The 16,818-nt window shown below is 45.6% G+C and overlaps 2 protein-coding genes across 9 annotated transcripts in view; one reads left to right on the top strand and one right to left on the bottom strand.

Moving 5' to 3' along the window:
- The window catches only part of Akap5 (A-kinase anchoring protein 5), an 87,220-nt gene that overhangs the window by 43,982 nt on the left and 26,420 nt on the right, over positions 1–16,818 (bottom strand). The window lies entirely within an intron of this gene.
- The window catches only part of Zbtb25 (zinc finger and BTB domain containing 25), a 27,405-nt gene continuing 11,497 nt past the window's right edge, over positions 911–16,818 (top strand). For 2 of the 8 annotated variants that reach the window (XM_050153629.1, XM_050153636.1), the window contains exons 1-2: positions 1,029–2,085; positions 2,649–2,757. In XM_050153629.1, coding sequence (XP_050009586.1) covers positions 2,666–2,757 — 92 coding nt within the window. In that variant the 5' untranslated portion in view covers positions 1,029–2,085; positions 2,649–2,665. The other 6 variants (XM_050153633.1, XM_050153634.1, XM_050153630.1 and 3 more) reach the window with 6 other exon arrangements.

Raw genomic sequence — 16,818 nt, 5'->3', positions numbered from 1 at the left:
GGCGACTCCGGGTCTGCCCACCAGTTCGCCGCGGCGTCCGCCAGCCTTCCCCTCCCTCTCGCCCGCCCACCCACTCCGCCGCTGGCGGCTAGGGGCACCCGCGGTCGCCTGTTGGTTGCAACAAGTTTCTGCGTCGGGGCCGAGGAGGCTGGCACTGCCCGCAGCGGCGCGGGCGCCCGGGCGGCGGCTGGAGCAGCACTCTCGCCCCTGTCCCCTGGGTCGCCTTGGCCCTCCTCCTGTTTGCACAGCTGGACGCCGCTGGGATCCTCCCGACTCCCCCCCGGGGGCTGGATGCTGCTCGCCTGTGCCCAGATATCAGACCCCTGCCCCGCAGGGCCCCGCAGTTGGGCCCGCCCCCGCGCTCCACCCTGGACGCTCTGGGGGCGCTGACACCCTCGTCCCGTCCCGCCTGAAGCTCGTCCGCTCGGGGTCGCCCGTTCCCCGCGCCCCTCCACCCCTCCTCGCGCGGGCCCGCCGGCCTGTGGCCTGAGTCACTTCCCCCGCCATGCCCCGCCCGGCCCGCCTCCTGCCCAGGCTCCCGCCGCGCGCGGCTGCCTGCCCCGCGCCCTCACCCCGCTCCCGCCCCAACCGCCGGTGCATCCCTTGCCCGTCCCCACCCAGGGCCGAGGGGGGCACCCGTGCTTTTGCACACGCCAGGGGGAAAGTCCCCGGGGTCACGCGGAGGCGTGTAGGGGAGCCTGTGACGCTCAGGCTTGTCCCCACACTTCCGCCTCCAGTCACGACTGGGGGACCGTGGCAGAGGCGCCCGAAGCGCTCGCCGACCCCCGCCTGGGCCACTCCGGCAGCAGGCGCGCACGTACGCACGCACGCGCTGCACACTAGTCCGGGTGCCGTCGGCTCCCCCGGCAGCCAGGTCACGTGGGCCCGGCGCGGGAAGCCGCGCGAGAGCAGCCCGCCGGGTGCGTGAGCGGGCGCTGGCGCGTGCTGTGCGCGGCGCAGCGCGGGAGCCCGCCCCCCCCGCACGGAGAAGCCCGCCCGCCCGCCGCCGCGGCGGAGTCTGGGTAAGCTACGCGGCCCTGCCCCCGTGGGGCTGCTCCGGGCTCAGTCCCTCCCGCCGCGAACCGCCCCGGGCGGCGGCTGCAGCTGCACCGGTCGCGGGACAGATGCAAGTAGCCGGGGACAGGGGTGTTTTTGGTCCGTTGGAGATGTCAGTCAGGGCCCCGGAGAAAATTAGCAACGGCGAGCGAGTGCTGGGCGCGCGGCGCCTGGAGCCGCCCTTGGCTGTGGGCCGCCGCCGGGGCCTAACGCAGGCGGGATGGCGCGCGCGGGCTCTGCACAGCCTTGGAGCCCAACCCGCTGCGGGCCAGGTTCCGGCCCGTCAGTGGATGGTAGCTCTGGGCGACCACGCCAGGCCTACGGCTCTAGCTAGTGGGCGGGTATCCTGATCTGGCTGCGCAGCCATCACTGTCCCCTCCCCCATCCAGTTTGTGAGTACCTAGTTTCTAAGGCAGGTAGCCCTCAACCCTGATCAGTTATTTTTCCCCCACGTGTTTTATTATAGCCAAATGCATTTTTCTTTTTTGGAGTCTTCCCCCATCTTCTCACCACCTCCCTAGCACTCGATTGGAGAAATCAAGCCGTTATCAGTTGCTTAGGAGACGCACAGCGCTGTACCTGGAACCTGATAGCTAGTGTTGTGTTTTATAAATTAGCTCCCGTATCCCTCTAAGGGATTGAACCTGGCGTTCTAGCAAGTCCTTTAAAAGCTGCGGAGCTGTTGATTGACAGGATTAAAGTACATCTTGGAATCTGGGTTTTCAGAACTGAAAGGGACCTTAAGTAAAATGGAGTTCATCCCTCTGATTTCACAGAAGACACCGGACCTAAAGAGCATAGTGTTGCTTAATCAAGATAATCAAGGTGCAGCCCTTTCAGGGTTAGGCTTTAGGGCTGCAGACACTTTTTGTGCCAGGACGGCAGTGCATGCTGGTTCATCCTGCTTCGTACAGTGTATCCCCCCAGAAGTGATTGCACTTGCCTTGCAGGACTTCTCAGATTGATTGGAAAGTTCGGCCTGGCTATTGCGATGGCTCTAGAGAGTAGCGGATAGGACCGTGTTTCTGGGTGAGTTGTACGGCAGTATATTTTGGAGCCAAAATCTCATTTCCTCTTCTACACCCCCAACACCAATTCAACTTTATTATACTCACGGGGACAAGCCCTGACACTTACCTATTTTGTTTTTTCAGACTTAGCGTCTTGGTATATAGTCCAGGCTAATGTAGAATTGGTGATCGGCCATCTTACATCAGGTTCCTGGGTGCAGGGACTACAGGTGTATGCCACCTTGTCTGACCACCCTTTCTTCTTTAGTTTAGGCAGCAGCAGTCTTTCAGCAGCCGGGGTATGTTTTAGTTAAGATCAGATCAGTGAGCCACTGCCAGCCAGTGAGATAGTCATGAAATATTTCAGGTGACTGGGGTGTAGTTAGTAAGTGGTGAAAACATCGGGGGTGGACAGCAAGAAGAGCCCCCCCACCACACACACACACACACTAGACACTTGTGCCCAACCCTATAATGATGGTTTGGTTTTTTTTTTTTTTTTTTTAGCTATAAATGACTTGTTGTCGCTGTTTGTTTAGTTTCATAGTTTCATATGTTAACCTTTGCCAGCTGTTTTCATAGGTGAATTCCCTAAACAGATGGTATTGTGTCCGTGTTACACGTGTTTTAAGCGTGCAGAAAGGAACCAGAGAGACGTTCTGACTGTGGTGCTGGTCATTTGCAGAGGAATGTAAGCCTAGATCACTTATCTTCTAAGTCTAGTCAGTGCTCCTTTGCCTTGTATCTTGCTCCCACTTCAAGCTGGGAAGGGGGATGAGAGAATCGCCTGTGGCTGATTTATTGGCGCCTGTGGTTGCCCAGAGAAGCCAGGCAGGACTTTCAGCTGCCCTCTGTGCCTCACAGAGTGGGGCTATGTACTTCCACCCTATCTCCTGAGGGGAATGCAAAGGAGCCAGGCTGTCTAGCTGGAAGGAGGGGCCCAAGTGGCTTGGCAGTAAAATATCCTGACCATGGCTGTGCTGCTGGGAAGTGTTGCATAATGCCCACCCTCCCCCCACCCCCACTGACCTGCAGTGATTTATTCCTTGCTAGCTGTAGGTGGTGTTTGACCAATTGGTCCATTTTTGTAGTAACAGCTAGCCAAGCGTTGGGAGGTTGTATTATTGTAGATTTCCCTGAGAAGAGCAGTACAGGTGTTCTTATCTTGATGACTTGTAAAGTAGTTCTGCACCACTTCCTGTGCCCCCTTTCTCCTTTCTGCTTATTTATTCCCCAGAGCATGTGGGCCTGAGGCCTCAGAGAAGGCTGAAAAGAAAATACTGCTGCAGTTGGTCTGTAGACTAGCTATGAACTTAGATACTTTGATCTCTCCCATCTGTTAGGTTCCTCAATCCTTTTTCTCTTGGCTGACCAGCTGGTTTGTCAGTTAAGAGCCCTTACTGTGCTTGTAGGGGACCCAGGTTTGGTTCCCAGCACCCATGTGGTGGCTAACACCATCTGTAACTCCAGTTCCAGGGGATCTGGTTCCTTCTTCTGGTTTCCACAGGCTCCTGCACACATATAGTTTACTTGAATTCATGCAAGTACATACATAGAATATGTTCTGCCATGACTGGTGCACATAAAAAGGTGATGAACACCTTTTTAATCCTAGCACATGGGAAACAGATGCAGGTGGATCTCAGTGAGTTCAAGAACAGCCTTGTCTACATAGTCAGTGCCAGGTCAGCCAGAGCTACATAATAAGCCCTGCTCACTCCCACCCAGCACCCCAAAAAAGTAGAGGAAAAAGTATCTAAAGCTAATATGTGTTATGATTACTAGATGATTTTGTTTATACTTGGTTATGCTCTGGGTATTAAACATAACAAGATTGGCATCTTGTGAATGCTAGTCAAAACCTCTACTACTGAGCTATATCATTTCTTCAACCCTTTGTTGGGCTTGTTTTCATTTTATTAAACCGTTTTCTTCTCTATTAAAAAAAATATATTCAGGCCAGGCTGTGGTGGCACATGCCATCAATCCCAATACTCGAGAGGCGGAAGCAGGCGGAGCTCTGTGAATTTAAGACCAGCTTGGTCTACAGAGTGAGTTCCAGGACAGCCAAGCAGAGAAACTGTGTCTTGAAAACCAAAAAAAAAAAAAAAAAACAAACCCACCTTATTTAGGAAAAATGTTTTTATAGTGGTAAATTTTTAAAATTTTCCTAGTTCATTGCTTTCCTAGTTATAGATCAAAACCATCTTTTATTGTGAGACACGAGGCTTTTTAGCAGAGGATCGTTTAGCCGGTGTGGGCCCACATGGGTAGTGTGCTCATGGAGCTGTAACTCAGACAGGAAATGCTGCTGTAGGTACGCACAGAGGAAGTGCTGGTGTAGGGACGTAGAGGCTGTAGCCCTTGACTAGGTCTGTTCTAGTTTTAACATCTTTAACTTTCTTTTGTTCTGTTCGGAAGGGGTCTTTAATAAAGCAAGAAGAGTCATATCCTTTTCTTCCTATATTAAGATTGTATTTCCAAGATCTGTTGGCTTGGTGCTTTATCAGGCGTGCATGCACACGCATACCATGTTAAGAGATGAAAAGGCCGTTGTCTGCCTCAAACTGTCCTGGCAAAGCTTTTTAGAATGTAACTGTATCATGCACTATGTCTCCTCTAAGATTCTCTGTAAATTTGTGTAAGTGAGATGTGTAGGGTTTACGACAGGTTCTCATCTGAGACTGTATTTTCTGACCTCAAACTCACAGAAATCCACCTGCCTCTGCCTCCAGAGTGCTGGGATTAAAGGTGTGCCACCACCACCCGGCCATAGATGCTTTTCAAAAAAAAAAAAAAAATGGAAATAGTGCTGTCTTTCCTCTTTCTAACCATCCTACTGTTGGTTAGTTTAGATCATTTCTGTTTCTTTTACTTGGGTGTGTATGTCTGGGTGTGTCCATGTGAGGTCTAAGGTTGATGGGTGTCTTCCTCAGTTTCCTCCCCTTATTTTTTGACTGTCTCTCATTGAACTTAAATGAGCTCACTGACTCATCTAAGCTGGCTACAGTGAGCTCCAGGGATTTGCCTGTCTACCACTAGAACACTAGGAGTCCAGCTGTATATCGCTATACACATTTTAAAGAAATACTATTTTTAATTTTTACTATGTGTGTGTGTGTTCTACATGAGAGTCCAGTCCCCTTAAGTAGCAGGTGTAAGATCCCCTGGAGTTGTAAGCTTCCTGGTGTGGATGCTGGGAATCGAACGCAGATCCTCAGGAAGAACAGTACTGTCTTTTAACTGCTGAACCATCTCCCCAGGCCTCACCAAACAAACACATTTTTAATTTTTAAAAAAAGCTTTTAAAAATGTTTTGTGTATGGCTGTTTTGCCTACAAATACATCTGTATACAGTACACTTGGTGCCTATTGAGGCCAGAAGACAGTGTTAGATCCTTAAGTGACGATGGTTGTGAGACAGTGTGTGCTCGGGGAACTAAACTAATGTCCTCTAGAGAGGAACAAATGCTCTTAACCACTAAGCCATCTTTCCAGCACCACACACACACACACACACACACACACACACACACGCACGCACGCACACATGCACAGTGCATGCCAGGGTGCACCGTGTACACTGGTTGTTTGAAGAAAGAAGGCACTCCAAGATGAAATTTTAAGGCCTACGTGGCAGCAGGAAGGTCCAGCCTCCCTGAGGGACTGAACCCTAAACAGCCATACAAAGGTGTATTGATTGATTGTTACACGAAGTATTTTCTCATACCAAGGTCCCTAATCTGATTTACGTATTATATAAAGGACAGCATCGCGTACGCCCATGACTCTTGTCCTTTATTATGTATCGTTTGCAATACACATAATACAGGAGCCTCAGGTGTGCCAGACGTGTCTTGTGACCCAAACTCATTGGCTGGCTGCAATGCCCCTTCAGCAAAACAATTCTGCTATCTTGGAAAACAATCGCTTTTCCACAAAGATTCTCCAAGGTCGAAGTACTTCTAAAAACCAGCTGTTCATTCTGCTGTCCACCCCGAACAGTGACTCTGCCAACTTCTCACAGCATCTTGGGGATCTGAATCCAGGTCCTCGTATTTGAGTGGCAGACACTTCACTGACTGAGTTATTAACGCAAGTCCTCTGCTTTTTTTCTTTTTGAGATAGGTTTTCCTAAGTGCAGGCCTCAGACTTCCATGAGCTAGAATTACAGGTGTGTGCAACATATATAACTTTCTTTTTTTTTAAATTATTTATTATGTATACAATATTCTGTCTGTCTGTATGCCTGCAGGCCGGAAGAGGGCACCAGACCCCAATACAGATGGTTGTGAGCCACCATGTGGTTGCTGGGAATTGAACTCAGGACCTTTGGAAGAGCAAGCAATGCTCTTAACCTCTGAGCTATCTCTCCAGCCCCCATATATAACTTTCTTAAACTCCTAAAGCTTTTAGTTTAGAGTCACATTTAGAATAATTGTTGGTATGTATTTATCTAATAGAATTGATATAATTCTTTGAAAACTTATGAAATAGTTTCAGTTTTCTTATTTTGCTTATGTGTATGTGCATGTTCCTATGAGTTGTGTGCACTACAGAGTGTGTGCACTACATGTGTGAAATGCTTTTCAGGGTCTCCTTAGCTTCTTGTTCTTCTAAAGCAAAGGTTACCTAAAGTGTCTGCTAGAATCTCCTGGGAAGTTTCTTTTTAAAAAGGGCTTGCAGAGAGAGGTAGGTAGGTGTGTGTGTGTGTGTGTGTGTGTGTGTGTGATGGCTCAGAAGGTGAAAGCATTTGCCAGACAGCCTGGGTTTGATCCTTAGAACCCCCATGAAAGGAGAGAAATTATTCTATTCCGACATCTACATACATATTGTAACATGTGGGTTTGTACTCACAGATCATACAAACAATAAAGATTTTTAAATTTATGTGTATGGGTGTTTAGCCTGCACATAGTATGTAACATTTATATAGTTCTGTAGCATTTGTATAGTGCCGATGGAGGCCAGAAGAAGGCATTGGCTCCCATTGGACTGGAGTTATGGACAGTTGTTAGCTGCTATATAAGTGCTGGAATCAAACCCAGCTGAGCCATCTTTAATAATACTAATTTTAATTATTTATTTTTAAAACTAAGTGGTCCGAGGACAGCTCTCTGGAGTTAGTTCTCCTACCACCTTGTAAGATATGGGAATTGGGCACAGGGTGTCACATCTGTGCACATAAGCCTCTATCTACTGAGCAGTCTTCAATAAAATGAAATTAAAGTCTTAGAGCTCAGCACCAGCAATTCTTGGGGTTATTTTGTGATAGGACTTCCCCATCTGTCCAGCTCTGCACAGTCTGTACTGTGTGTAGTCAGTGATGGATTCACTGTCCCAGGAGAAAATTATTTCTATACATTCTTTCATTCTTGTTGGGAATAATGGTTATGCTTATGAGCCCACTGTTCAAAAACTTGAGGCAAGAGAATATAGAGTTCAAGGTTAGCCTGGGCTACATAGTAAATCCCAGATCAGTCTAAGCTACAGTGACATCTTGTCTCAGAATAAAACCAGATGAGTTCATTCATTTCTTAAATAACCAAATGTCACATAGCCACAATAATCTAAAAATGATTACCATTTTACAATTACCAAGTTACAATCAGTATAGAAAGCCTTTATCATGTAACTCTAGAGATTTTTTTTTAACCTTTGTATTTATAGCCATGAGTAAGTAGCTCAATAAAGCTTAACATTCCTGTGCCAGCTTCCTATCTTTTAGTGGTAATTGATTGTAAAGTCTGTTAAAGATTCTTGCAGCCTAAGTCGTCTAGGTTATTCTGCCACTGCTGATTTGAGAGTACAGTCCAAAAAAGAGATCTTTCTAAACAAAAATGGTGAATATCATGCTAACTGAATTATCAGCAACCTAGTATCCAATTGTCTCATCATAGTTTAAACTAATCTGGAACTAATTTACTACACTTGAAAAAGTAAAGAAGGCTTTTATAATCTCAGAGCTACCAGTACTAAGCCTGTTTAATATTACTTTGAGGGTAAGGAGAGTAATGTTTGGATGGGGAGAACTGGGGTGAATATTTGTATGCATGTATGAATTCTCAGAATAAAATATTAAAAACACTAACTTGTTAATAAAAGTTTTTTAAAAATGAGCCACTCTTTGCTTCTCAAAATAAATCAATAATGATTATTTTTTTGTAATCTATTTTACATCTTTTTGCCTCCAAAAATTTTCTTTGTTAAATTTTTTTAAAAGATAGGCCCAAGCCATCCAGCCTTGAACTCACTATATAGCCCTGGCTAACATTGAATTTGCAGCAATCCTCCTGCTTCAGCTTCACAAGCTCTGGGACTACAACTGTGTACTGTCATGTCTGTCTATCAGTTTTTAAAAAATTCTTTTGTTTTTCTTTCTTTGAGATGGGGTTTCTTTGTGTAGCCCTGACTGTCCTGGAACTTAATTAGTTGACCAGATGGGCCTTGAACTCAGAGAACTCATCCACCTACTTCCGCCACCAGAACACTGGGACTAAAGGCCTGTGCCACTACCTGGCTTAGATTTATTTATTTATTTATTTATTTGATATTTTATGCATGTGGGTGTTTTGCCCACATCTGTGTCTTGGCACCACTGTGTGTGACTGAGGATTGATTAGCAGAAGGATCAGTAGTGGAGATTTCTGTGACTTTGGTGACACAGTGACTGGCTAACACTGTGGTGACTTCTTGCTTGAGGAGAAAAGGGGAGGCAGAACAGAACATAGGGATGGAAAGTGAGGGGCTATCCAAGAATTGGTAGGTTGGAGTGATGTGTATATACGTACTTTGAATCTTGTCACTGTGGAACTGGACATGTTCACAGGAGCCTCCTAACAGCACACCTGAGGCCAAAACGTGGCTTTCAGTTGCTGCCGACGATTGAGATAGACCTTGGGAGTGTTCGATTCAGCCAAATTAATTACTAAAATAAAAATTCCTCTCTGGAGGAGTATTACTGAATCCAAAGTCTCTTACCTTAATCAGAGTTTATTTTACATGTATGGGTGCTCTACATCTATGTGTGTTTATCATGTGCATGCCTGGAGCTCATGGAGTCAAGAAGAGGATGTTTGATGCCTTGAACTGGCCTTTAAAAAGGTTGTGAAGGTTGTGTGTTGCCATGTGGGTGCTGGGAACTGAATCCACATCTTTGGTATTTAGAGACAGGGTTTCTCTGTACAGCCCAGGCTGTCCTGGAACTTTCTCTGTAGACCAGGCTGACCTTGAACTCACAGAGATTTGAATGCCTCTGCCTTCAAGTGCTGGGATTAAAGATGTGCACCACCACTGCCCAATGAAGCCAAGTCTTTTACAAGAGCAGTAAGCACTTTAACTGCTGCTTCATCTCTCCAGCCCCTAATCATGGTTTTTCGGATATAAATGACTAGAGGGGGGGGCAGAGAGAGACCATCACCCTAATCAATAAAGATTGACCCCACAGTGACAAGTTAGTGGATCAAATATGTAAAAAGAAGGTTGTGAGCAAGCAAGAAGACTTTACAGTCCAGAAAAAAAAAAGGGGGGGGGGAGAATGACACCAGGCCTAGATTGAGGAATTGAGGCAAATGCACCCAAAGCTAGAGGAGAGGGATGTGCTTGGAGAAAAGTGGGGCAAGAATTTTTTAGACCTGAAAAGAGATCTGAAATCTCATGGAGTAGGTTTAACCAACTAGAAAAGATGGGCATCAGTGATTTTGAGTATAGGTTAATGGGAACCAAATTGTGTATAAATTCCTTATACAGCTTAATCCTCCTTAGTATTTCAGGTTCCTTTCCCCTTCCTGTATGAACCAAGTCATTTTGAGTTAGATGCTCAGCCATCTCTGTGCTATTGGAAAGAGATCCCTGTAGCTAACTCCCAGGTTAATCTGGGCTGTCTTCTTTAGCTCTGCAGCTTCCTCAGTGCCCACCCTGACTGCTTCCCCTTCTGTTGTCTCTACTCTTTAGTCAGAAAGTTGGCCTTGGCCACTGGCCTGCACTTGGGGGAGGCCACATGCTCTCCTGGTCACCAGTGCTGCTTCCTCTCCCAAGGTTCTTGCCTTTTCCTCCCCTCCTTTGCTTTCCCTCAATTCTAGTGTTTTCCTGTGGTTTTTTTTTTGTTGTTGTTGTTGTTGTTGTTTGTTTGTTTTGTTTTGTTTTTGGGTTTTTTTTGAGGCAGTTTTTGTGTACTCCTGGCTGTCCTGGAAGTAGCTGTGTAGACCAGGCTGGCCTTGAACTCACAAAGATCCTCCTGCCTCTGCCTCCTGAGTGCTGGGATTTAAACTTTACAGGGCCACCACTGGACCTCTGTTTTGTTCTTATATCCTTTCTGTTTTCCAAGGATTAATCCTTGCCTTTTTGGTGGGGGGGGAGCGGTAGAGAGTGAACCTGGGAGCTCGTGCTACAAGTCCTCTATCACCATCTAAAATCCTTTTTTAAGATTATTTTTTATTTTGACACAAGGAAGCTCCAAGTTTCCCAAATTGGCCTTAAGCTCATGTTCTATCCCAGGCAAGCCTTGAATTTGTGACCTGCACACTCTGGCATCCATGGTGGCTTTGATTACAGCATTCCTGTGCCACGAGGCCCAACTCATACTTAGCTTTTTAAGGCTTTTTTTTTTTTTTTTCTCCCTCAATTTGGTTTCACTGTGTAGCTCCGTACACATTTAGAAACTTCAGTCTTGTCATTTCAGAGGCCTCCTCCCTCTTTGGTCCCACTCCTTCTAGAGCTGTCCCCGCTCATCACCAAACATTTCTACTTCCTGTTCCTGGAGCAGACACTCTGAACCCACTGCGGAGGAAACCTCTACTAAGCCAGTTCCTGTGGCTAGCTCTGCTGTCGTACCTCTGTATCGGCACCAAGAACATGGCAGTTACTCTGAAAATGTTTTCTGAGGAAATGCATGACATCTTCTAGTAACCCAGGCTGGAGTTCTGAGACTCACCTTTAACTCGCAGTCTGTGGTTGGCTGCATCCGGTCTGCTGCCAAGTTGTGTCAGCTCTGGCGGATCCCTGGTGTTCTCCCTGATTTCCACTGCCATTATGTGGTTCCTAGTTGGCTCCTGGACTGACGGACCTGGCAGTGGTACTGTCTAGTGCAGAGGTTCTCAGCCTCCCTGGTGCTGTGACCCTTTAGTACAGTTCCTTGTGTTGTGGTGACCCCCAACCATAAAATTATTTTTACTAATGCTTCATAGCTGTAATTTTGCTGCTGTTATGAATTATAATGTAAATATCTGTGTTTTCTAATGGTCTTAGGTGATTCCTATGAAAGGGGCATTTGACCCCAAAAGGGTCATGACCCATAGATTGAGAACCACTGGGCTAGTACTTAATGAATACTTACTGTGAGTTACACTATTAAATTTATTCAGTCTCTTCTTCCCCCCTACACCCCCTGATTAACAAAGTCTCACTGTGTAGCTCAGGCTGGCATTAAACTCCAAACCCTTCTGCCTCAGTCTCCTGAGTGCTTACAGGTGTGTGGTACACCTGCCTTCATATGACAACTCTCAGGAAGATACTGCCATTATCCCTACTCTGTCAGTGAAGCTGAGGCCCAGGGAGTTGAGTGTCCTGTGAAGATCAGACCTAGTGGCAGAGCTGAAACTCTAAGTCGTTGGATTTCAGAGGCCAGGCTTTCAGTACTGTGCTCTTCTTGCCACAGCAGAGAGAGTGGCAGTGATGTTCTACAGGAGCGTTCCCAACACAGCTGGGCACCTTCAAGTACAGCTGCCCCGGGGTGCTTATACTTGGATCCTCAGTGAGCTGAGCCTGTGTTATTCCCCCTTTATATTGAATTGAATTCTTCTGATACCAAACTATCACACCCTTCCCAGTAATGTTAGTCAGTTTTTTATCTGTCTGCCTGTTGAAGTAACACCAGGTTGAACATCTTAACTTTCATTGTGTTCTCTGTCTTATCTCCAACTTTCCTGGTGACACTTTATCACTCTTGTAATATGATTGTTGTTCTGTGTTTTTATCTCCTTGTTTAACCTGTATTCTTGACTTGAGCATTCATGACTTTATGTCATTTTTTCTGTCTGTCGCCTGGAATAGAACTTGGTTTTGATTGTGTGTGTGTTTCAGTGAGTGCTGAGGAAGTGAAAAATTTAACTGTCACTCAGCCCATTAACCACAAGACCTTTACATTGTAGCTTTTTTGTACTGTTTCCCATTTCTGTACGGCTCCATAGCTGGTTTTGCCAATGCACCATATATATAGGAAAAACTGGTGAAAATGCCTATGGTCCAAGAATTTGGTGGGTTTTTTTGTGAAGCTTTATTTTTTTTTTTTTGACAGATGAGCTAAAGTATTACACCTTGAGCCATTTTGTTGATTCTAAAGTGTTCTTATATTCTGGAACTTCAAATATAGGCCTTTAAAAAAAATCTCCATGTAAATTGGTGATATTTTAGAACCAAATGTGCGATTGTAAGTAGTACTTTGGTCAATAACCCCTTAGAATAATACCCACAGTTTGCAGGGTTTTTTTTTTTTTTTTTGCTTTTTTATTGCTGTTTTAGCCTACATGTATAAATGTGTGAGGTGCTGGATCCTGGAGTTATAGACAGTTGTGAGCTGCCATATAGGTGCTGGGAATCGAACCCGGGTCCTCTTGAAGAGCAGTCAGTGCTCTTAACTGCTGAGCCATCTCTCTAGCCCCAACAGTTTTGGTTTTATTTTAGAGGATAGGCTCAAATTTCTGTGGCTTCTATTTAATTATTTCAGTGATGCTGAAAGTTTTGGGTTTTTGTTTTGTTTTGTTTTGTCTATGACATGGGGAAAGACCAGCAGGATGGCTCAGCATATAAAGGCACTTGCTGTAGAAGTCTGGTGGCTTGAGTTTGAGCCCTAGAACTTCTCCCACATAGTAGAGAGCTAATTCCACAGCACTGTGCTCTGACCTTCACATAGACACCCCTGATACTCATGCCCCCTGAAAATAGAGTAATAATAATAATAGTGAACTTTGAAGTGAGATGACTTAGCAGTAAGGATGCTTACTGACAAGTCTGACAAGCTGAGTTTGAACCCCTGGACCTACATAGTGGAACTAAAGAACCATGACACTTCTGCAGACTGTCATATTACTTTCACATGTGTATGGCATGCTTGTACCCAATACACACAATAAATACATATTAAAATATTCTTGTAATTTATTTAGCGTTGCATATGTGTATACATGAATGGGCACATGACATCTTTAGATGTGGAGGTCAAAAGCTGCAGTTAAGTCCTTTTGTGGGACATCTGGTTTGTTATATCAGTGCTGGGATCTGAAATCCAATCTTATTGATTGAGCAGGAAGCACTGTTAACTGCTGAGCCATCTCTCTAGTTCCATAATAATTTTAAAATGTGGGGTGATAGAGGGTTAGAGTTTTGTTTTATTAGAAGATGAGTTGAGAGATTATTAAATAAACAGGGAATAAAGGCAATAAATGAGGAGTCTGGAAAGTTGGCTCAGCAGTTAAGAGCACTTGTTACTTTGGCAGAGGATTTGGGCTCAGTTCCCAGCATCCACAGGATAACTTAAAACTCCAGTTCCAGAGAATGCAGCACCTCTTCTGATCTTTTTGGCACTACATGTGATGTACAGACATACATGCAGGCAAAACACATACACATAAAATAATTCTAAGAGACACACACAGAAAGAGATTGCTTGTACTGCTCTTGCAGAGGACCCAAGTTTCAGTCCTAGCACCGACATGGAGTGACTCCCAGCTCCTGGGGGATCCAAACTTCCAAGAGCATCTGCACTCATGTCCAGTATCCACACGCAAACACATAGACACATAATTTGAAAGAAATAACATCTTTTTTAAAAGGTAATATGATATATAGAGTTAAAAGAATAAAAGCTGTGGAATTCCTGACATGTAATTGTTTGTATAAAGTAGTATCCTTTGACCAGGGATACTGTCCTGCCCAGGAAGAATGTGGTGACGTATGAGAGTCAAAAGCACTAAGTTCAAGTTGGTGCTTACCTCTGGAGGCAAGATAGGTAGGGGTAAGATGAGGACGTGCCAAGGGGTTTCCGTCATGTGTGTAATGATTACTTCTTGCCTTCATACTGGGTGGGTAGGTCTTTTTTATTTTTTGTTCTCTGTACTACTTGCTTATCCAAAATGTTTCTAGTTTTAAGTTCAGGTAGCCTCTCACCCCTACTCCTTAGTTCCTCTCCCAGAATTGTTCAGGAGTCAAAAGCCTACTGATTTGTCTGAACCTTTCCAGTGATGTATACATGGACAGGAATTACATTTATGTAAAACTATTTCTCCCATGTTTAAAAGTCCTTTTTACAGTTTTCTTTATGTAGTTTTATACCTGTCTTATAAATATATCTTAGAGATTATATTGTATCAATATATAGTTTTTAAATGAAAGTGACTCTTTGTCAGCAATAATATTATTGGCATTATGCTATATTTTGAACTTTATTTGCTGATGTATATATTGCTTTTGTTATATATCATCTGTTTAGCCAGCAGGAAATCCAAGATTTTCCCTAATTCCTCTTTACAAATATTCCTCAAGATTCCCATGGAGGTTTTATCTGTAGTTCTTCTCTAGTTTGTAAGTCATGTTCCCTTTTAAGGAATGAATATGGGCGCCAGGTGGTGGTGGTGGCTGATGCTTTAATCCCAGCACTTGGGAGGCAGAGGCAGGCAGATCACTGTGAATTCGAGGCCAGCCTGGTCTACAAGAGCTAGTTCCAGGACAGGCTCCAAAGCAACACAGAGGAACCCTGTCTCAAAAAAAAAAAAAAAATACAAAACAAAGAATGAATATGGGGGAGGCAGATTTGGCTTTAGAGCTTGGGTTCAAATCCTCTGTTTCTGGTTTTGGGCGTTAGTTCATTCAGTTCTTAATCTGTAAAGGGAATTTAGTATTTCTTTGCTTGTGAAGTTCTATTAAGAATTGAATGAGAGCCAGGTGGTGGTGGTGCACACCTTTAATCCCAGCTCTAGTGGCATTTTATTTGTATTTTAATAAACCTTGTCTGAAGATCACAGAGTAGTAAAACAGCCCTACTGGTCAGCCTTACAGACCAGGTTATGGTAACACACACCTAATCCCAGTAGCCACACTAGTTGCCACAGAAGTCGGGCAGTGCACGCCTTTAATCCCAGCCCTAGAGAGGAGTATAAAATGGGAGGAGACAGCTCTCAGACACAGTCTCATTCTGAGATTCCTGGAGGCAGGATCGCCATTTTCAGACAGGTCGAGGTAAGAGCCAGTGGCTGGCTGCTTTGCTTTTCAGGTCTTCATGTTGAACCCCAGTTTCTCTCTCTGAGTTTTTATTAATTGTGCTTCGCCTAGCACTGGGAGGCAGAGGCAGGCAGATCCCTGAGTTCTAGGCCAGCCTGATCTATAGAATGAGTTCCAGGACAGTCTCCAAAGCTACAGAGAAAGCCTGTCTCGAACCTCCCCCCCCCCCCAAATTGAATGTGTTAAAGTGCCTAACACATGGGAAGTGTTGTAAAGTATTAGCTATTTTTTCCTATTTCTTTTGTATTGTTGATTGCTCCCTTGCCTGATATTCATGCTGCTGCCAATCTCTCGATGGATAACTCTGCCTTCCCCCACTGACCCCCTCAGGCCTTGGTTTCATTTTTGGAATGTGCTTCTTCTTATTATTTTTTTTTTTAGACCGGGTTTCTCTGTAGCTTTGGAGCCTGTCCTGGAAGCTAGCTCTTGTAGACCAGGCTGAACCTGTACTCACAGAGATCTGCCTGCCTCTATCTCCTGAGTGCTGGGATTAAAGGTGTGCGCTACCACTGCCCGGCTGGAATCTGCTTTTTCAAAGCATGTTCTCCTAGTCCCTGGTGACCCCCATTGAACTGCAGCTGCCTTCTCCCTACAGCACCAGGGCTGTTGGTGTAGCTGGGGGAGGTGGTGGCGAAGTGCAGCCTCCCACCTGCCTAGAACTAACTTTGCTGTGTCCTTGCTAGTCAGAGTCACAGTCACGTAGTTTGTCTTGGCCAGAGCTTGCTCGCATATCCTTGTGCAGAGTTTTCCCTTAGGCTCCTTTGCCTACTCCATTTTCTTACCTGGAGCATCTGCATCCAGGTAGCGTCCAAGTCTAGCTGAGAGGAGATCAGGTAGGCTCTTTCTCGGGAGCTCCCAGGCCCCGTATAAACTGCGGTATGGCTAAGTTCCACAGACACTTCATGACGGCAAGGAGGCCAGTGTCTCCTGAATGCCAGAGGATCTCCAAAGAAAACTGAGTTCTGGCCCGTCCAGCTAGAGAAAGAGCTTGGGCTCACAGCCAGGGAAGACGCCCTTTTATTCCCACTTACAACTAACAAATGAGTAGTAGTTTCTATGACAACCGACTTTTCACTAATTCTGAGCCACACATGGGTATCCCATTTCCATCTTGCCAATGAAGAAACATCATTAGAAACATGATCATGCTGGGCAGTGGTGGTGCACGCCTTTAAACCCAGCCCTTGGGAGGCAGAGGCAAGTGGATCTCTGAGTTCGAGACCAGCCTAGTCTACAGAAGAGTTCCAGGACAGCTATGGCTGTTACACAGAGAAACACTGTATTGAAAAACCAGGGAGGGGCCGAGCTGTGGTGGAGCATTAATCCCAGCACTCGGGAGGCAGAGGCAGGGCGGGATCTCTGTGAGTTCAAGGCCAGCCTGGTCTACAGAGCTAGTTCCAGGACAGGCTCCAAAGCCACAGAGAAACCCTGTCTCGAAAAACCAAAAAAAAAAAAAAAAAAAAAAAAAAACCAGGGAGGG

The sequence above is a fragment of the Alexandromys fortis genome, unplaced genomic scaffold, assembly GCF_014885135.2.
Source record: "Alexandromys fortis isolate MF-2015 unplaced genomic scaffold, M_Fortis_MF-2015_v1.1 scaffold_82, whole genome shotgun sequence".
In the NCBI taxonomy this organism is placed as follows: domain Eukaryota; kingdom Metazoa; phylum Chordata; class Mammalia; order Rodentia; family Cricetidae; genus Alexandromys; species Alexandromys fortis.
Note: the sequence above shows the minus strand (reverse complement) of the source record. Positions and strands in the feature narration are given on the sequence as shown.